We start from the raw sequence: 18587 nt of genomic DNA, 5'->3' as shown, positions 1-18587 counted from the left end.
CGCCAGGCCTTCCTGTCCTCTGCTCTCTCCCGGAGTGAGCTCAAGTTCATATTCATTGCATCGGTGATGCTATCTAGCCATCTCATCCTCTGCCGTCCCCTTCCCCTTTTGCCTTCAATCTTTCCCAGCATCAGGGTCTTTTCCAGGGAGTTTTCTCTTCACATTAGGTGGCCAAAATATTTGAGCTTCAGCTTCAGTATCTGTCCTTCCAATGAGCAGTCAGGGTTGATTTCCTTTAGGATTGACTGATTTGACTTCCTTGCAGTCTAGGGGACTTAATGTGATTTAAATGTTATATTATGTAGAACTTTTTATTGGAACATTTATAACAATTTAAAGACAACAGTGCATACTTTCCTTTCCATATTAAAATTTTTAAGAAAAAAACCAAGGGTACTGAAAACTGTTGACACACACTAATTTAGCAACCCAAAAAACTGTGCATGATATGGTGACAACCACTCATCTGTGTCAACAGAGTTCAGCTGTCTTCCACTAACATTGTTGGGGCAGCTTCAGTTCTGCTGTCACTATTTATTAATTCCATTTCACTGTATATATATATGTATTTCAATGATATCTATGTATTCTTTCATATATGTGCTAAGGATAATCACCTGAAAATCATTAATTACAACTTTGAAACTGCCAAACATGCCTAATACTGTATTCACAATTGGCATACATTCAATTTTACTACTGAGCTAATGAAATGGAAAATTCTCCATGGAAAAATAAAGCACTGGAAAATTTTCCACTCCACATCACTGGCAACAACACTTTCTTTTTGTGGCACCATCTTACGGGTTGTGTTCCTTTTTTCCCATTTGGCTTTCTACTTAAACTCAGTGTACAGAGAACTTGGCTCCTGTTCTGCCTAACTTTGAAAACTTCCTCACTCTTACGTGCTTTATAGAATCATAGAATCATAGAATAGTAGGGCTGGAAGGGGCCTACAAGGCCATTGAGTCCAACCCCCTGCTCAAGGCAGGAATCCAAGTCAGAGCATCCCTGACAGAGGGCTGTCCAGCCTCGTCTTGAAGGCCTCCAGTGTGGGAGAGCCCACCACCTCCCTAGGTCATGGGTTCCATTGTCGTATTGCTCTAACAGTCAGGAATTTTTTCCTGATGTTCAGCCGGAATCTGGCTTCCTGTAACTTGAGCCCATGATTCCGTGTCCTGCACTCTGGGATGATCAAGAAGAGATCCTGGCCTTCTTCCCCGTGACAACCTTTCAAGTACTTGAAGAGTGCTATCATATCTCCCCTCAGTCTTCTCTTCTCAAGGCTAAACATGCCCAGTTCTTTCAGTCTTTCTTCACAGGGCTTTGTTTCCAGTCCTCTGATCATCTTTGTTGCCCTCCTCTGAACCCTCTCCAGTTTGTCTGCATCCTTCTTAGTGTGGGGCCCAGAACTGGACACAGTACTCCAGATGAGGCCTAACCAGTGCTAAGTAGTACTTTATACATCACTCCTCTACTTCTGTCCCTGATATCCCTTGTGTGAACCTTTGAGTAAGGTAGATCTGTCTGCTCACCTGTGGAGTCTAATTTTAAAAGGGAAGTTACTTCCAGAGGACTTGGTGGGGAACGTTCTTCCCAGTTGGCCTTTGTCTGCTTTCTCTACTGAGCTGCTTTAGGAAGTTGCTTTTGTAGCAACAGTAAACACTCTGCAGTCTGAAGCGTCCCTTCTATCCCTTGCAGCCTCTTTATGTTTACCTCCCTCAGAATCATAGAGCTGGAAGTGGCTTTGTAGGCCTTCTAAGAACATAAGAACAGCCATGCTGGATCAGACCAAGGGTCCATCTAATCCAGCATTCTGCTCACACAGTGGCCACCCAGCTGTCAACAGGAAACCCACAAGTAGGACACAAGTGCAACAGTACCCTCCCACTTCTTCCACATGCTCAAGAATCAGTATAATTGCTATCAAATTTACCTATCTATAACAGCATAGAAACTCCATAGCTAGCACAAGCAGTTGGGAGAAACATGCTGGCAGCTATTTTCACTCTGCATCTTTGGATCCAACCCCGTGTTCAAGTGATAAAAATACTAATGCACCACACTGCATTACACCTCATGTATTATAGCAACCAAGCAGTCTGACACACCCAGAGCAAATTACTTTCTGATAAGTAACATGCCTAACACCCATGGCCCTCACCCAGAATATAAAGAGGCAGGCTGTAAGTTTTTCTTGCTTATCCACAAGCTTGGCTCATGAGGACAGTATAACAATGTTGTGTAAACCCCACCCTCTATTCCCCCATCTCCCAAGTAACCCACGCAAAAATTGAAGGAGCTACTATCCCCCAGACCTAAGAACAAGCCAGACCCTAAGAACTTCTGCAGAAATTGTCTGGCCTCCAATCAGACTTACAGTGAAAGCCCAGGGAAATTAAGCCAAGGGAATCCGAGCTCCTTCAAGCACCACCTCTTGACTTCATTATAGTTTCTGTGTGCAGGCCTCCAATTCTGTTGTCCAGCAGCCTCAGCAGGGCTTATGTGTCAGAGACATTTTATGAAGACGACGGCTATTCCCAGAGGAAAGCTTGTTTTGGTAATCTAGAGGAGTCATTCTTCCCAGACCAAGTTAGTTACCATGAGTGAGCATCTGGGTTTTTCTAACAACATGATCCCTTTTCATAGAATCATAGAATAATAGGGTTGGAAGGGGCCTATAAGACCATCGAGTCCAACCCCCTACTCAATGCAGGAATCCAAGTCAGAGCAGCCCTGACAGATGGCTGTCCAGCCTTGTCTTGAATGCCTCAGTGTGGGAGAGCCCACTACCTCTCTAGGGAATTGGTTCCATTGTCGTATTGCTCTAACAGTCAGGAAGTTTTTCCTGATGTTCAGCCGGAATCTGGCGTCCTGGAACATGAGCCCATTATTCCGTGTCCTGCACTCTGGGATGATCGAGAAGAGATCCTGGACTTCCTCTCTGGGACAACCTTTCAAGCACTTGAAGAGCACTGTCCTATCTCCCCTAGGTCTTCTCTTCTCAAGGCTAAACATAGCCAGTTCTTTAGGGCTTTGTTTCCAGTCCCCTGATCATCTTCATTGCCCTCCTCTGAACCCTCTCCAGCTTGTCTGCATCCTTCTTAAAGTGTGGTGCCCAGAAATGGGCACAGTACTCCAGATGAGGCCTAACCAGTGTTGAGTAGAGGGGAACTAATACTTCCCGGGATTTGGAAGCTATGCTTCTATTAATGCAGGCCAAAAGAGCATTGGCCTTTTTTGCAGCCACATCACATCGCTTGCTCATATTCAGCTTGTGATCGACAACCATTCCAAGATCCTTCCCATTTGTAGTATTGTTGAGCCAAGTATCCCACATCTTGTAACTGTGCATTTGGTTTCTTTTTCCTAGGTTCAGAACTTGGCATTTATCCCTATTAAATGTCATTCTCTTGTTCTCAGCCCAGCACTCCACACTATCAAAATCACTTTGAATTTTGTTTCTGTCTTCCAAGGTATTAGCTATCCCGCCCAATTTTGTGTCATCTGCAAATTTGATCAGCATTCCCTGCACCTCCTCATCCAAGTCATTACTACAAATGTTGAAGAGCACTGGGCCCAGGACTGAGCCCTGCGGTAGCCCGCTCGTTACCTCTCCCCAGTTTGAGAAGATCCCATTGATAAGCACTCTTTGAGTCCAATTCTGTAGCCAACTGTGGATCCACCGGATTGTTGTTTCATCGAGCCCACTTTGAGCTAGTTTGCTCATCAGGAGATCATGGGGCACTCTGTCGAAAGCTTTGCTGAAGTCGAGGTATATGAAGTCCACAGCATTCACACAGTCTACAAGGGAGGTGACCTGATCAAAAAATAAGATCAGATTCTTCTGGCAGGATTTGTTCTTGACAAATCCATGTTGGCGTCAAGTAATCACTGCATTGTTGTCAAGGTGCTTACTGATGGATTGCTTTATCATCTGCTTCAGAATTTTGCCAGGGACTGATGTCAGACTGACTGGTCTGTAGTTCCCAGGTTCCTCCTTTTTACCCTTTTTGAAGATAGGGACAACGTTAGTCCTCCTCCAGTCATCTGGCACTTCCCCCGTCCTCCATGACTTCTCAAAGAGAATAGACAGTGGTTCTGAGAGTTCTTCTGCCAGTTCCTTTATTACTCTAGGATGCAGTTCATCTGGCCCTGGAGATTTGAACTCATTCAAAGTAATTAGGTGTTCCTTGACCATATGCCTATCGATCCCAAGCTGCAATCCTGCCCCTTCAGCCTGTACTTTGCCTTTGCCAGGAGGATCATAGACCCTCTTTTGGGAGAAGACTGAGCCAAAGTAGGAATTGAGCACTTCTGCCTTTTCTGTGTCATCTGTTATCATTTTGCGATCCTTACTTAATAGCTGAACCACCATTTCTTTCCTCTGTCTTTTACTATGCACGTATCTGAAGAAAGCCTTTTTGTTGCTTTTAGCATCCCTCACTAACCTCAGCTCATTCTCAGCTTTAGCCTTCCTGATGCTATCCCTGCAATTCTGTGCTACCTGCCTGTACTCTTCCTTTGTAGCTTGGCCTTCCTTCCACTTCCTATATGTGTCCTTTTTTGTTTTCAGGTCATCCCTAAGCTTTTTGTGAAGCCACATTGGCTTCTTCTGTTGTCTTCCACCTTTTCTTCTTGTTGGAATTGTTTGTAATTGTGCCTTGAGAATTTCCTTTTTTAAAAATTCCCACCCATCTTGGACTCCTTTTCTCGTTGGAGTCGTTTGCCATGGGACCTTACTTATCATTGTTCTGAGTTTATTAAAATCAGCTTTCCTAAAATCCAGGGTACACATTTGGCTACACTGGGCTTTTGCTTCCTTTAGAACCAAGAACTCAAGTATAACATGGTCACTTTCCCCCAGAGTTCCTGTAACTGCTACTTTCTCCACTAAGTCATCTCTGTTGGTTAGGATCAAGTCAAGGATAGCCGATCCTCTAGTTCCTTCCTCTACTTTCTGTAGGAGGAAGTTATCCACACAAGTCACGAATTTCTTAGGGGGGCCATGTTTTGCAGAATTTGTCTCCCAAAAAATATCGAGGAAATTGAAGTCCCTCATTACTACCACATCATGCTTTCTTGAAACACTGGCTATTTGCTTTTCAAAAGTTTCATCCTTGTCTTCTCCTTGATTGGGTGCCCAGTAGTAGACTCCGACCATCAGGTTCCTTTTATTCTTTGCTCCATTTATTTCAACCCAGATGCTCTCGATGGGGCTACCAAGCTCATCCTCCTGTATTTCTGTGCAGATATGTATTTTTAACAGATACTGCAACCTCACCTCCCTTTCTGTTCCTCCTGTTCTTTTGGAACAAGTTATATCCTTCAATTGCTGTATTGCAGTCATGGGAGTCATCCCACCAAATCTCAGTTACACCTATCAAGTCATAATTTCCCTCCTGTATTAGGAGTTCAAGTTCGTTCTGTTTGTTTCCCATACTCTGGGCATTAGTAGATAGACATCCAAGACCATGTGCTTCATAGTCTGGCTTTCTTCCTACGTGTGTCTGAAGACTATTATTGGGTGCTATTAGAGCTGTTCTCTCCGTTGCGGTGCATCTCTGTCCATTGTTACCCCCAACTTTACATCTCCCTTCCCCGCAGGATTCTGTTTAAAGCCCTCCTGATGAGATTCTTCATGCTGTGGCCAAACACATTCTTCCCATCCTTTGTGAGGTGCAACCCGTCCCTTGCCAACAGTCCATCTTCCGGGAAGTATAGCCCGTGGTCCCAGAATCCAAATCTCTCTCGTCACCACCACCTTCATAGTCATTCACCCGGAGTATTTTTCTTTCCCTTTCTATCCCTCTTCTAACTACTAGAAGAATGGATGAGAAAACTATCTGGGCCTCAAAGTTTGTGAGTTTCCTTCCCAAAGCTTCCAAGTCTGAAATCACTTCAAAGTGATTTCTTCCTTGCTCCGCTTGGCAGTATCATTTGTTCCCACATAGATGAGAAGAAAGGGATACCTATTAGTGGGCTTTATGAGTGCAAGCAACCCTTCAGTCACGTCTCTAATTCATCCTCCTGGGAGACAGCACACCTGGCGAGTCCATGGGTCTTCGCAACATACTTAGGTTTCAATCCCATTCAGCAAGGAGTCTCCCACTACTCCTCCTCTTCTCTTCTTCTTGTTGTAGGCCTGGGTTTCATCGCCTTTGCCTGACTGACCTTCAGCCTCTTGCTCGCTCTCATGCAGGTTCCCCTGTGATTCTTCCTCTGCAGGCTGTCCTCCAGTCTCATCCTCAACTACCTAGAAACGTTTCCATAGTTCCAATGCTTCTACTGGTGCAGAGTGGCTTCTAGTTCTTTTGCTCCTGTCACCCTTTTCCAAGGAGTATCCTCTCCTGCATTTTTCCCCACCTCAGCATTTCCCTCTTCTGCCTCAGCTTGCTGTTGCTCTTCAGGCTTCTGGTCTTCACTTTGCTGCTGCAGTTCCACCATTCTGTCCAAGTACTCTTCGTGTTCTCTTATTCCCTGGAGGGTCGACAGTCGCCACTCCAGTCCTCTCACTTTTTCTTCCAACAGTGTGATCAACTTGCACTTGTTGCAGGTGTAGGCCATGTTGATCTCAGGCAAGAAAACAAACATTGCACACACCTTGCAGGTCACCACCACTGGAGAGTCTTGTCCTTCCATAGCCTCTTTTTCCTTTTTGTGTCTAGCTTTCTGATTGTTCTAGGGTAGTCTGTGCCTGGTCCTCTACTCATTGGAGGTTAAAAACAGAGTCCCACTGGTATGGAAGTGTGTGTTACAAGAAAAATATAGTAAAAAAAAATGTTTTTAAAAAAGTTAGGTAGCTCCCCCGGCCAACTCGTTTGCTCTCCCTGATTGTTTGCTCTGATCGCTCGCTCTCTGGGAGCTTGCTTGCTTCTATAGTCCCTAGACCAGCTGGAGCAGCTTCCTCTGCTGTGCTCTGCTGGGAGGTGGGAAACAGACTGAAACTTCCTGCCCACACGGCTGCTGGGAGTACTCAGGCCACCCACACCCCAATTCAGTTGAGCTCTTAGGAGCACCTGGTGAGCTCACAGCCACTGAGAAGGAAAAGGACAGCCCCCTGGGCTTACTCCAGCCCACTTACCTCTTTGCCGTTGTCTCCTTTGTCTTTTATTGTGTTCTCCAATGCAGCCCATTTTCTGCAGTTTGGGGTGCAAGTCTCTAAATAAAATTATCATTACCATAATGACACACAGATTTTGGGGTCCCTTCTGTACACTTTTCCTTATCAAGCCATACTCACACAGTGTCTTTTGAGCTTTTAACCCAATATCTGTTGCTGCGTGTGCCAAACAGACTAAGATTGGAAGGCTTTAAAAATTACTTCTGCAACTTGTACAATAAAAAATAGATGAGTCACTTGCCCAGGACAAGTAACAAATACTTTCTGTACAGATACCCTGTACTCACCACTCTAGGTAGGGGGGCAGTGGCGGGCAGTCTTTTCATGAGTTTATGAAGTAGCTACTGGCAAGTCAGCTTTTACACTAGAGCCAGAAGATTCTGATGCCAACCAGAGTAGGAACTTGAAAGGGGCAGACTGCAAAAGTACAGAAAGACTGAAGGGTAATGGTGGGGCTAACAAGGAGATGGGCCTTTGGAGTTTGTTGTCTTTCCCAAGCGCCCAAACCTTCTTCAGGGAGCTCCCTCCTGGGGAGGAGCCCAGATGTTGGCATAGCCAGCCCCTGCTGCCCAGTCCCCTCTACTACCTTACAACTCTCCTGTTCAATTCAGAGGAAAGAAGGAACTTCGATGGGATTCCCTCTGAAAATATTACAAGTGTGCAGTGCTTTGAGTGCACTGACCAGACTTCCTCAACCTGGTACACATCCCCCCCGCCCGATACAGTGGACTACAACTCTCAGCATCAACCAGCCAGCCAAACTGGTTGGGGATGCTGGGAATTATAACCCACCACGCCTAGAGAGCAGCAAGTTGGGGAAGACTGGCATAGACAGGCAATTGAGAGACTGAAGTCAAAGTACAGGTCCCTCACAAGCCACACCCTTCATTGCTTTTTGAGCCACATCCCTTTCCTGTAGTGCCCAGCTTGAATTATGAGAGGATATGCATATAGGAATAATGATTTGTGATCTTTTGTGACAAAAATACAGTACAAAGTGTTTCACCTACCTGAAACCAGGCTCAAGGTTTTGGCACATACATGAACATATTACTGTGGTTTTTCCAATATTACAAAATCCCTTCCTTAGCACACATGGAAACTGGTTTCTAACTACTCAGACTTAGGATAACTGGCAGAGATCATCATAATACAGTTTTAGTTTACCTGAACACTATACAGATACCAAAACAAAATGTATTTTAATTCATTTAGGATGCAATCCTATGCATGTTTAGACAAAAAAAAATCCCACAACTCCCAGTTGCTAGATGTTGCAGATCTTATTTTGGACCAAACATGCATAGGATTGCACAGTGAAAGTATTTTTAGTCACTAATTAGGGCTACAGCCTCATAAAGTGACATATAAACAAGAGCAAGGGAAAGTTCAAAGATACAATAGCTACATTAGAAAGCATACAGACTACTTTGAGAAGCTGTTCCCTAACACACACAGAGACAAATTACAGTATCAGTTAAAGGTAGCATTGAAAAGGAAGGTCTTCAAAGCCCGCCTAACCACCAATACAGATGGAGCAAGGCACAGGTCAATAGGAATTCCAGTTTCCAGGCCACCACTAAAAATTAGTTCATCTTCCCTGAGTATTCTCAGAACACTACCAAAATTGCCAAGCATTGCAACGGAGACCAGTAGCAATGGTTGACATCCCAGCTCTATTTTTGTTTGCACTCTAGAAAAGAAGAGAGGAGCTGGGAGCAGCCCTCTCTAGGGAAAGAAGGTGTTTCACAACAACCACTGGGAAACATTCAAGAGAACAAGGAACAGAAGCACAAACTCGTATCACTGCTGGGATGTAACTCCACAAACTATGGTCTTGAAATTAGTGGAAGGTTTGAGAGCCCTCAAAGTTTTGCATCACAAAACAGCTCCAAGTGCAGCCTTCCAACAAATTCTACAGTCCACTGCAAAGATCTTCATATCTGTAAGGAGCGCCTGGCAGTTGATCTCAAAGCATTGTGTTGGGCAGCTCTCTACAGTTATCAAAGCACAGGAACAGGCTATACAAATACTTCAGAAGGAGTTGTGACAAGACCTAAGTAGTCAGCACTTAAAATAAAACTGTTTAACACAAAATAGGGTCACATGACTTCCCTCTGAAATGAGACAGGGATATGCATCCCAGGTCCCGAAATACAACAGCCAAATTACATGAGCCCAAATGGCACAGGCAGCAAGGTGGGAGAAAACAGACTTAACTTCAGGGTTGCAATATACTTGACAGAAGCCTGGGTCACTTCTCAACCTGGCTACCAGTTGCACAGCATCATGTGTTTTAAATTTTGATACTGCCTGGACTGGATGTTGATTTTATTAATTTCTGCTGCTTTGTCACTGGATGGAATTATACTGGAAGGAATTTGCTCTTAAAGGTGGCCTAGGAATATTTTAAATACATAATCATGAGGTGTGTATAGAAAACACGGAGGGAACATGGAACAATGGGGCAATTACTTGAACAGAGCCCTGGCACAATTACTGCCAAAAGCCACAAACAGCCAAGCACATGTTTTTCAGCACTTCAAAGAAAATGTGAGAAGTGGGGGGGGGGGAATCACAGGGGGTCTTAATGCTTTGAGAGTGGTGCCAAAGAATTTCAAACATATTTCTCTTGCTCTGCGCAAGTGGCACTGAAAGGCCTGATTATTTCCTTAGTCACCCATCAAGACAGTAATATGCAGATTAAGACCAGGACATTTAACACAATTTGCATCTTCTTGATACAGGGTCTCTCTCATCTAATTCTGCTAGCAAATACAATCCCTCAGCACACCTCCACTTGCTATTCCTGGCTCATGCACCTTTAACGTGTTCCTCTGCAACTGCCCCTCTCAAGGATACCACCACTCATATCTTCACAGGAAGTTTCAGACACACCCACCGCTAGCTTGCTCCCTCTCTCGGCCTTGTTACCCACATCATGTTACTTTACAAACCAATAGTGCAATGACACAGCTTAGCTTTTCACAACAATCATGCACTTTTTCATGAAAGATTTACACCATTTATGGATGAATACATAGTGATCATTTTCAGATACAGAGACATGAAATACTGCATACATGTGTTAATGTGCAGTAGACTGAATATTTGAGCATAGTATCCACAAACACAGTGACTCATATATGACACAAGATTAAATAAACACAGCCCATGAATAATTAAAAACACCAAGATAGCTTTGAATAAAAGCCTGTTAAAATTCTGAGCATAATACATATGTGCACAAACATTTGACATACTTTCTACAGGGGTAACCATGTTAGTGTGCTGGAGCAAAAACAATGGAGTCTTGTGGCACCTTAAAGCCTAACATATTTGTTCTGGCATAAGGTTTCATGGACACTGTTCACTTAACGTCCTTCTTATCTGTCAACAACCTCTCAAAAACCACTACTTCCCCTGTCAGATCCACAACTAGAAGGCTGAGACCCACTTCTGGGCCACAGCCTGACCTAAGGAACCCCAAACACCTCTTCTCTACATTTGTTGCCCTGCTAAGGTCCCCCTTCCCCTCCCTACTTTCTGCTCAAGATTTTGCCTCCTGATTCCATGCTATAACTGAGACTCCCCTCTACCTCTCTCTCTTCTCCCCCCCAGTCTTCCACCTCTTCCTCTTCTAGCAACTTCTTCTACCCTTTCTTCTTTCTCCCATCACATTTGATAAGCTGACTACCCTGTTATCCTCATCTAACCATTCCACTTTTCACCTTGGTCCTGCCTCCTCCCAATTTCTAGTTGCCATCTCCCCTGCCATTATCCATCCTCTCCGCCACATTATTAACCCCTTTGACTCCTTCTCTTCCACATCCAAACTGTTTCCTTTTATCCCTTGACACATCCTCCCTCTCGAACTACCACCCAATTTGTCTTCTTCCCTTTACCTCGAATTTCTGGAGTATGCTGCTTACTCTAACCATCGTAATGTTCTCTCATCCAACTGTGCTTCTGACCCCCTCCAATCTGGCTTTTCCTCACTCCTCTGAAACTGTCCTCATGAAAATCACTGATGATCTCCTCACTGCCAAATCCAAAGGCCTCTATTCAGTCCTCATTCTCCTTGACCTTTCCAATACCTTTGAGACAGCTGATCACTCTCTCCTACTGGATTCCCTTTATACCCAAAGTCTCTGTGATTCTTCTCTCGGTTGGTTAGATTCCTACTTGTCTAATCATTCTTTCAATGTCTCCATAGGGGGAAACTCTTCTTTTATTTTCCCTCTCTCCACTGGGGTCTCTCAGGGCTCTGCAGGCTGTCCTCTGCTGTTCTCACTCTATCTGAGGTCTCCAACATTTTGCCTATGGGCATCTCTCAGTGGGCATGGGCATCTCTCAGTGCTCACCAGGCTCCCTGATCCTCCTGATTTTTATTTTATTTCTTAAGATTTGTTTTAATTTTAAAAAAAAATTAACTGGGTGGCTGGCAAACTGCAAACTGAAGGAATGGCTTTGCATTTTGGAGCTCAGACCCCACCTCTGCCTTGTACTTGGGGTTTTGTGCAAGTTAAGTTTCTTTTAGTCTCACCACTTTGCCTTGTGAAAAATGACTGTTTTATGACCGACCACGCCATGGTGGCAGCCATTTTATGTATGGGCAGGCCTGCCCCTCCCAATAGCAACAATTTTGTGGAAGCACCCTCAACAACTGAACTTCCAAATGTGCTCACTGACCTAGTGCTCTATATACTTTGTCCCTGGATAGCCTCAATCACTTCCCATAGCTTTCAGTACCACCTGTACATTGATGACAACCAGCTCCACCTCCCTACCCCAGATCTTTCGCTCTCCATCAAATTCTGCATTTCTGCTTGGATGCTTCATCTTTGTGTCAAGATATATCCAAGACCAGAGTCCTCACCTTTCCTCCCAAGCCTCCCTTTCTTTATTTATTTATTTATTTATTTCATTTCTATACCGCCCAGTAGCCGAAGCTCTCTGGGCGGTTCACAAAAATATCCCTCTACATATTCATTCTCCTTATCTATTGACCCATATACCCTATGGATCAGGCACAATGCCTTGGTTTCTTCCTTGACTCTTCTCTCTTTGGCCCCCCAAATTCATTTGGTTGCCAAATCATGTCTTTTCTCCCTTCACAACATCACAAAAATACAGTTCTTCCTCTCTGTCCCTTCAGCAAGAACTCTAGCCTATGCTCTTGTTATCTATCATCTTGAGTACTGCAGCCATCTCCTCTTAGCTCTTCCATTGTCTCACCTTTATGCAGTCACATCCAACACTCTGCTGCCAAAATCACCTGCAGTGTGATTCTGATCATGCGACTACATTCCTTAAATCCCTTCATTGGTTTTTTGTTCACTCCCGGATCCTGCACAAGCATCTTGTCTGTACTTTCAAAGCCCGCCACAGTCTTGCCCGTCTTTATCTCTCTGTGCTTATATCCCAGCACATCCCGTGTGTCCTTCGCTTGTCCAGTTCCATCACCCTCAGCTGTCCAGCAGTCTCCATCTCCATGAAACAACACTGCCCATTTTTCCTTACTGCCCCTCATGCCTGAAACAGCCTTTATGTAGCCATCTCCCTTATTTCCTTCAAGTCCCTGTTCAAAACTCACCTTTTCTAGGAAGCCTTTAGAAGGCCCGCAGAGGCTTGTGCTTCCTCAACAGGCCCTGCTCCCTTGGCTCTGCAAGCCCTTCCCCCTCCCCATGTCTCCTCCATGGAGGCTACTGGGGGCTTGAGGAGGAGGGGAGAAAAATCCCCACTGTTATCTCCAGTCACAGATAACAGTGGGGATTCCCTTACACTGCTATCCCAATTGAGGGGAGGAACAGTACACAGTAGAGGCACTGGGTGGAGGAGCGATCCTCCACCAGTGCCTAGGCCAGGGAGGCTTGGCTCCACCTGGACAGAGTGAGGCCAAGCTGGCCCAGCCCACCAAACAGCTGTTTGGTAGGGGCACAATTCTGCTGGAAAAAGAGGGTGAACAGGAATGACTCTCCTTGCACACACTTCATGGCTGCAGTGGCATGGGCGGAGTTGGGGGACAGGGCACCCATAGGCAGCAGTCCACACGCTCCCCATCCCCACTCTAATGATAAATTAACTATCTACAAATCCAACATTGCTTAAGGGGACAATCTTATGTATGTTTAGGCAGGTCAAAATCCTACAATTCCCAGCATTCCCCAGCCAACATAGCTGGCTGGGGGAAGCTGGGAGTTTTAGGACTTTTTTCTGTCTAAACATGCATAGGATTGCACACTAAGGGAGCAGTCCTATGGGGATAGGTGGCCGCCTCTGAACTCAGAGGCGACTACCTATCCAATGCATGGTAGGAGGAGCGCGGAGGGGACTGTCTCCTCCACACTCCAGCCACCCTGCGTTCGCGGCTAGACAGCCGATTTTGGCTGTCCAGCCGCAGGACATCGAAGTGCAGGGTGGGGAGGCCAGACGACACATAGGAAGTGTACTGGAACTTCCACACTCCCCGCCCCAACCCCAGGAACGTCCCCTTTTGCCCCACTTCATGCTGCTCATACGAATGCGAAGCGTGGGGACAATTCGCACCATCTACAAGGCGGCAGGGGAGGGGGTGGGGAGGCAGTTCCTGGAAACCAACCAATCCTATGGCTGTCCAGCCACTGTCTAGTGGTGACAGGACTGTGCCCTAAGTGAATTAAGAGTGTGCCTTTTCTGTTTCTTGGACAGGAGAAAACAGCGAACAAATGCTGCGAGCAAGAAGGGAAGTTATACCATTTTAGCTCAGAGAAAGAAAATAAATTCTGAAGTGCCACGCATCACTGCCAATCAGTACTCAGTGAGGCATGTTACATGAAGCAGAAAATCGGCGAAATAGGCCATTCTGATAGATTAGATTTAAATTCAGCAGCCAATAAAGTTATGATTCGTATTTAAGTACTTTAAAGTGATAAAGCATTGCATCTACATCTTCTCAGGAATCCTTCCAGCAGCCCTGTAAGGTAGATCAGAATTATTATCCCCAGACTGCAGATTGGGGCTTAGGCTTATTTAAGTACAGCCTGCAAATTCATGGCTATGCAAAGACTTGAGCAAGAAACTTATCAATTCAGAGACGGTGCTCTCTCCTGCGCTACACCATGGCCCTGTCATCATACAGATAGACACCCTTCCTAATAAAACGGTGAGGAAATGTGTACAGTATCACAAATCAACAGACAATCTGGAAATTTAACAACCAAAATTCCGTATCTCATGCCATGACCAAGTAAAATGTGAAGTAGTTACTACTCTGCTAGAACGTGACAGAAAATTAAAGTACAGTTCTTGTCCAAGTCTCACAGGAACAACAGAGCTCTCTTGTTCTCAATAAGATCATCCCCTCAGAATTGATTCACTACACAACTAACAGGGTCCTCAAAGAAAGAGGCATCCTGGTACTTGCTCCCAGTGAATTGCTACAGGGTAAGAAGACCTTAGACATCTTGTGAGGTGACGCTCCAGTAGTGGAATCTTCCTGGATTACTGTAGGAAAAGCAGGAAGGGTGACCAGCTCAGACAGTCTAATAATGATAAGAGGCAGTGAAAGGAAGAGAGCACTCAGGCACACACAGGCTTTTGACATTTTGCTCTCCAAACAGCAAGATTGTCATTTTTCCAGGTTAATTCCACCCACCAGTGTAAGGCAATGCAAGTACCCCACAAAACCACCACAATCAGCTTCTATTCGCATTTTGCTTGCCTTCTTACAAATCAAGCCAACCAGGAACAGAAACCCAGGCAGGTATATGCTCCAGCACAACAGAAGAAAAGCCAACGGAAGGGCTTCAGCATTAAGGCTTTGCTGCACGATATGCCCTTCAGGACAGAACAATCTACCTATGTTTTTCCACTTCAGCCAATGCAGAAGTGACTTGGGGGGGGGGGGGGAGACATAACCTCTGAAGTAGCCCTCAGATTGTGGACACAGGCCTGATCTACAGTACAAAGTATCAGCCACACTGTGATTGCAAGCATTAAAACAGACAAAATCAGAGACCGCAGGTATGCAGGCTCCTGACAGATGCCACAGCTGGGACCTTCAGAGTTAAATCCATGTAAACAACTTCACAGGTAGGACCATGCATTCTGAAGCACTTTCTTTAAATGTACACACAAACTTGAGATATTTAACAATATTAACCAAAACCCAGCACACAGAGTTTCAATCCCCTGAGCAAGTAACTGAACCCCCTTTACCCCGTTAAAAACACTCTCCGCTCCAGAAGTTGCTGCAAGGTACAGGCACAGCCACAACAGCAGGGGAACAAGGGCAGGCACACAATGCTGCTCTTCGAGGAAGCAACATGAAGGGCAAAAGGCAACTGCATTGTCGAGAGATCCCATATGAAATCCCATATGAAATGGCCCAGGACATCGTCTGAATGCACCTGGTGCAGCCACCCTCCTTAAGCTAAGCAGATCTGCCTGACCAATTCCTGGATGGAAAACGGTCTGGGAAGCCTGTGTATGGAGGGGCAGTGGGATAAGTGTAATAAATAAATGAACTTCACTTTGTAACAAGGGAAAGAAAAGTTAAGGGCCTCCTACATCAAAGCTCAGGACAAGTAACATTTCCTGGCCAGCCCCCCTTACAGCAGGGCGGACTGAGGCACAGCCACTCTCTCAAGAAGCCCTGGTGCAGGCACCCCTCCTCCCTTGGAAAAATTATTCAGCAGGCTCCTCAAATGGAGTGTGGGGTCCCCTTTTTCAGGGCGTGCAGGAGTGGGTAACTTGTGGCCCTCCAGATGTTTTAGCCTACAGCTCCCATGATCCCTCACCATTGGCTAGGCCAGCAAGGGCTGATGGGGGTTAAGGGCCAAGACACCTGGGGGGCCACAAGCTGCCCATCTCTGGCAGAAGTAGATGACAGCATGCAGGTTCTCCCTCCAAAGAGCCTTCCTTTGGGAGACGTCAAAAGAGATTTAGGTAGTAGGCTGCCAGCATCACACCCCATCCAGTGACAGGCCCTTTCCTGAATGAAACTAAGGCCAGATCTACACCTTGTGTCATCTCAATACGATCCCATCATGGTGACACTATATCCCTTTGGTGCATTTATACCTTGTTACACACACACAATGACATCTGTTGTGGTATTTTGGAGTAAAAAGCGGGAAATAAGTCTAGGAAAGCCCCAACAGTTATCAGTGCACTTCAAGAAAAAACACTAGTGTTGATCAAGCCCAGAAACTGAGATGTCAGCAACGATCCAATAACAGGAAATTCAGGAGTCTTCCTGCCCACAACGGCGGCGGCGGCGGCGCAGCAGCGGGGGGGGGGGGGGCTACAAAGACTGACACGACCCCACACCCAACAAAACAACGGGGGGGGGCGAATTGCCCGAGAAAGAATGCCCCCGCCGCCCCCCAGGTTTAGGGGCCCGGAAGCCTCGCTGGATCCACGTGCAGAAGACCGAGGAGTCCCCTTGGCTGCCCTCGGTGTGACTAGGGGCCCTGGTCCGATCCGGCCTCGGGGCTGTCCGGATGCTCTTGGGAGGCTGCTGCGCCGCTCGAGCCCAACCCAGCGCCAGAGGAAAGCTGCGCAGCCCTTCCTGGACCCCGCTCTGCTCCATCCAAGCGCCCCCGCCGCAAGACCCGCCCGTGCAGCGGGAGGGGGCTAGGGCGATCCTTTCGCCGCGGACAAACAGGGTCTGTGAAAACTGCCCCCCGCCCGAGGCTTTCCCGGCGCCCGGGAGACGCCGGTCTGGCCCCTCTGTATGGGGAGAGGCCGGGGGGAACAGGGGCCCCGCCGCGCCCTGCCCTGCCCTGCCCTGCCCGGCCCGGTCTGGCGCGGCCGCGGCCCTTCGCTCCGGCGAGGCGCGGCGGCGGCGGCGCGTCCCACCCTGGAGCGTGGGGCAGAGAGGAGCGGCTCCTGGGGGAGCGGGCGCCCGGCCGGGGCGGGCGGGCACGCTGCCCATGCCGGCCCTCCTCCCGGGCGGGGTCCCGAGGGGGCCAGGCGCCGGGCGGGCCCGCGGAGGCGCCCGCTTTCCCCGGAAGCGAGGGCCGGGCACCTGAGGGTGGGTCCCAGGCAGGCTGTGTCGGTGCTGTCGACCTCGCGCAGGATCCGCTCGTGCTCGGCCGCCGTCTCCAGGCTCTCCGGCTCCGCCATCCCGGCGACAGCGAGCGGCTCGCCCAGCCCGACGTCGGCAGGCGAGCTAGGCCGCGCCCCTCGCCTAGCCGTAACAATGGCAACGCCGCCCCGCCCCGCCCCGCCGCCCGGCCTTTCGGGAAGCGTAGTCCTCGCCCGGGCGTGCGCGGGACGCGCCCGAGCCCGCAGAGAGCCGCGTCGTCTGACGCGTCGGCGCCGCTGGCCGAGCAGGGCGTCGCGTCTCCGGCGAGGAGCCCCTTCGGCTGCGCTTCGGAGAGGAGGACGCCCGTCCAGCGGGGGCCGGAAGCGCCCTCGCTCTGCCTGAGCCCTGGCGCAGCGCCGGCGGGCGAGACCCCGCGCGGCGAAGCGCCCCGGGCCCGGCCGGGCCCCTCGCTCCACGCCAGCCCCCAGGAACGGCTCGTGAGGGCGGCCGGGCCAGAGGCGGGTCGAAGGGGCTCCGGCTCTTCCGCGGCACCGGCGAGCGGCGCGCAGGAGGCGGCGGGGTCCCGACTCCCGGCCGCAGCGCTGCCCACCGCTGCCCGTCGCCCCCGCTCACGCGCCTCTCGGCTAGCAGGCTCGGCCCTCGTGGCCTCCTCCCGTGGGGAGGTGCTCCAGCCCCTTGGCCGTCCGTTCCGGTTGCCCCTCTCTGCACCGTCCCCGGCTCCGCACTGCCCGTCTTAGGTGCGGCGAACAGAACTGTGCGCCGTATTCCAAGTGTGGTCGCACCAAAGAGTGGTACAAGGGCAGGACGATCTTGGCGTTTTATTTTACGTTCCTTTCCTAATTATGCCTCACATGGAGTTTGCCTTTTTCACAGCAGCCGGACACGACGTGGACATTTTCATCGAGCTGCCTGCCCAGACCCAAGATCCAATGGTGTGGGGCTATGCCTCACATTCTGTGTATCACATGTTATATATCACAGTTCATGGATCCATTGCATGCATCACGTTGTACGTAAATGAGTCCCAGTGGTGCGAGTGTTGATAGCTTTCAGCAAGGCCGTGAGCTATGGCACATTGGGGATCCCAGAAATCCTGCTATAAGCACTTTTGGAGACTGGGTGAAGAGGCCATTATAGCCTGTCCCCAGGCAGTAACTGTAGTGTCAGCAGTTCCAACATCCTGTGGAATAACAGCTCAAAATAGCCGTTATAACATCCTGTGGAAATAGCAAGCTTGTGGTCAATTCAACCAGGGGACTTGTACCATCACCAATAAGGCTGTTAACTGACTTGTGGGTCAACATCTAAAGGGCAGGACAATAACGGAAAGCATCTGTGGGGTGAATCCGTAAACTGAAAAATGTCTATAAAGTCGGAATGGGAAAAGTCCCAGTCAGAGTTCCCAGGACATCAGAAAGATGCACGCCTTGG

At 48.1% G+C, this 18587-nt stretch overlaps 1 protein-coding gene across 10 annotated transcripts in view; it reads right to left on the bottom strand.

Moving 5' to 3' along the window:
* EXOC6B (exocyst complex component 6B) overlaps positions 1 to 17806 on the bottom strand; it is a 400399-nt gene extending 382593 nt beyond the window's left edge. For 8 of the 10 annotated variants that reach the window (XM_084855222.1, XM_084855227.1, XM_084855223.1 and 5 more), the window contains exon 1: positions 17136 to 17806. In XM_084855222.1, coding sequence (XP_084711348.1) covers positions 17136 to 17233 — 98 coding nt within the window. In that variant the 5' untranslated portion in view covers positions 17234 to 17806. The remainder of the gene's footprint in view (positions 1 to 17135) is intronic. The other 2 variants (XM_084855225.1, XM_084855221.1) reach the window with 2 other exon arrangements.
* Positions 17807 to 18587: the final 781 nt, after the last annotated feature.

This window comes from Heloderma suspectum, chromosome 5 (assembly GCF_057233095.1).
Source record: "Heloderma suspectum isolate Gila_16-S chromosome 5, 16-S_ref, whole genome shotgun sequence".
NCBI lineage: Eukaryota > Metazoa > Chordata > Lepidosauria > Squamata > Helodermatidae > Heloderma > Heloderma suspectum.
Note: the sequence above shows the minus strand (reverse complement) of the source record. Positions and strands in the feature narration are given on the sequence as shown.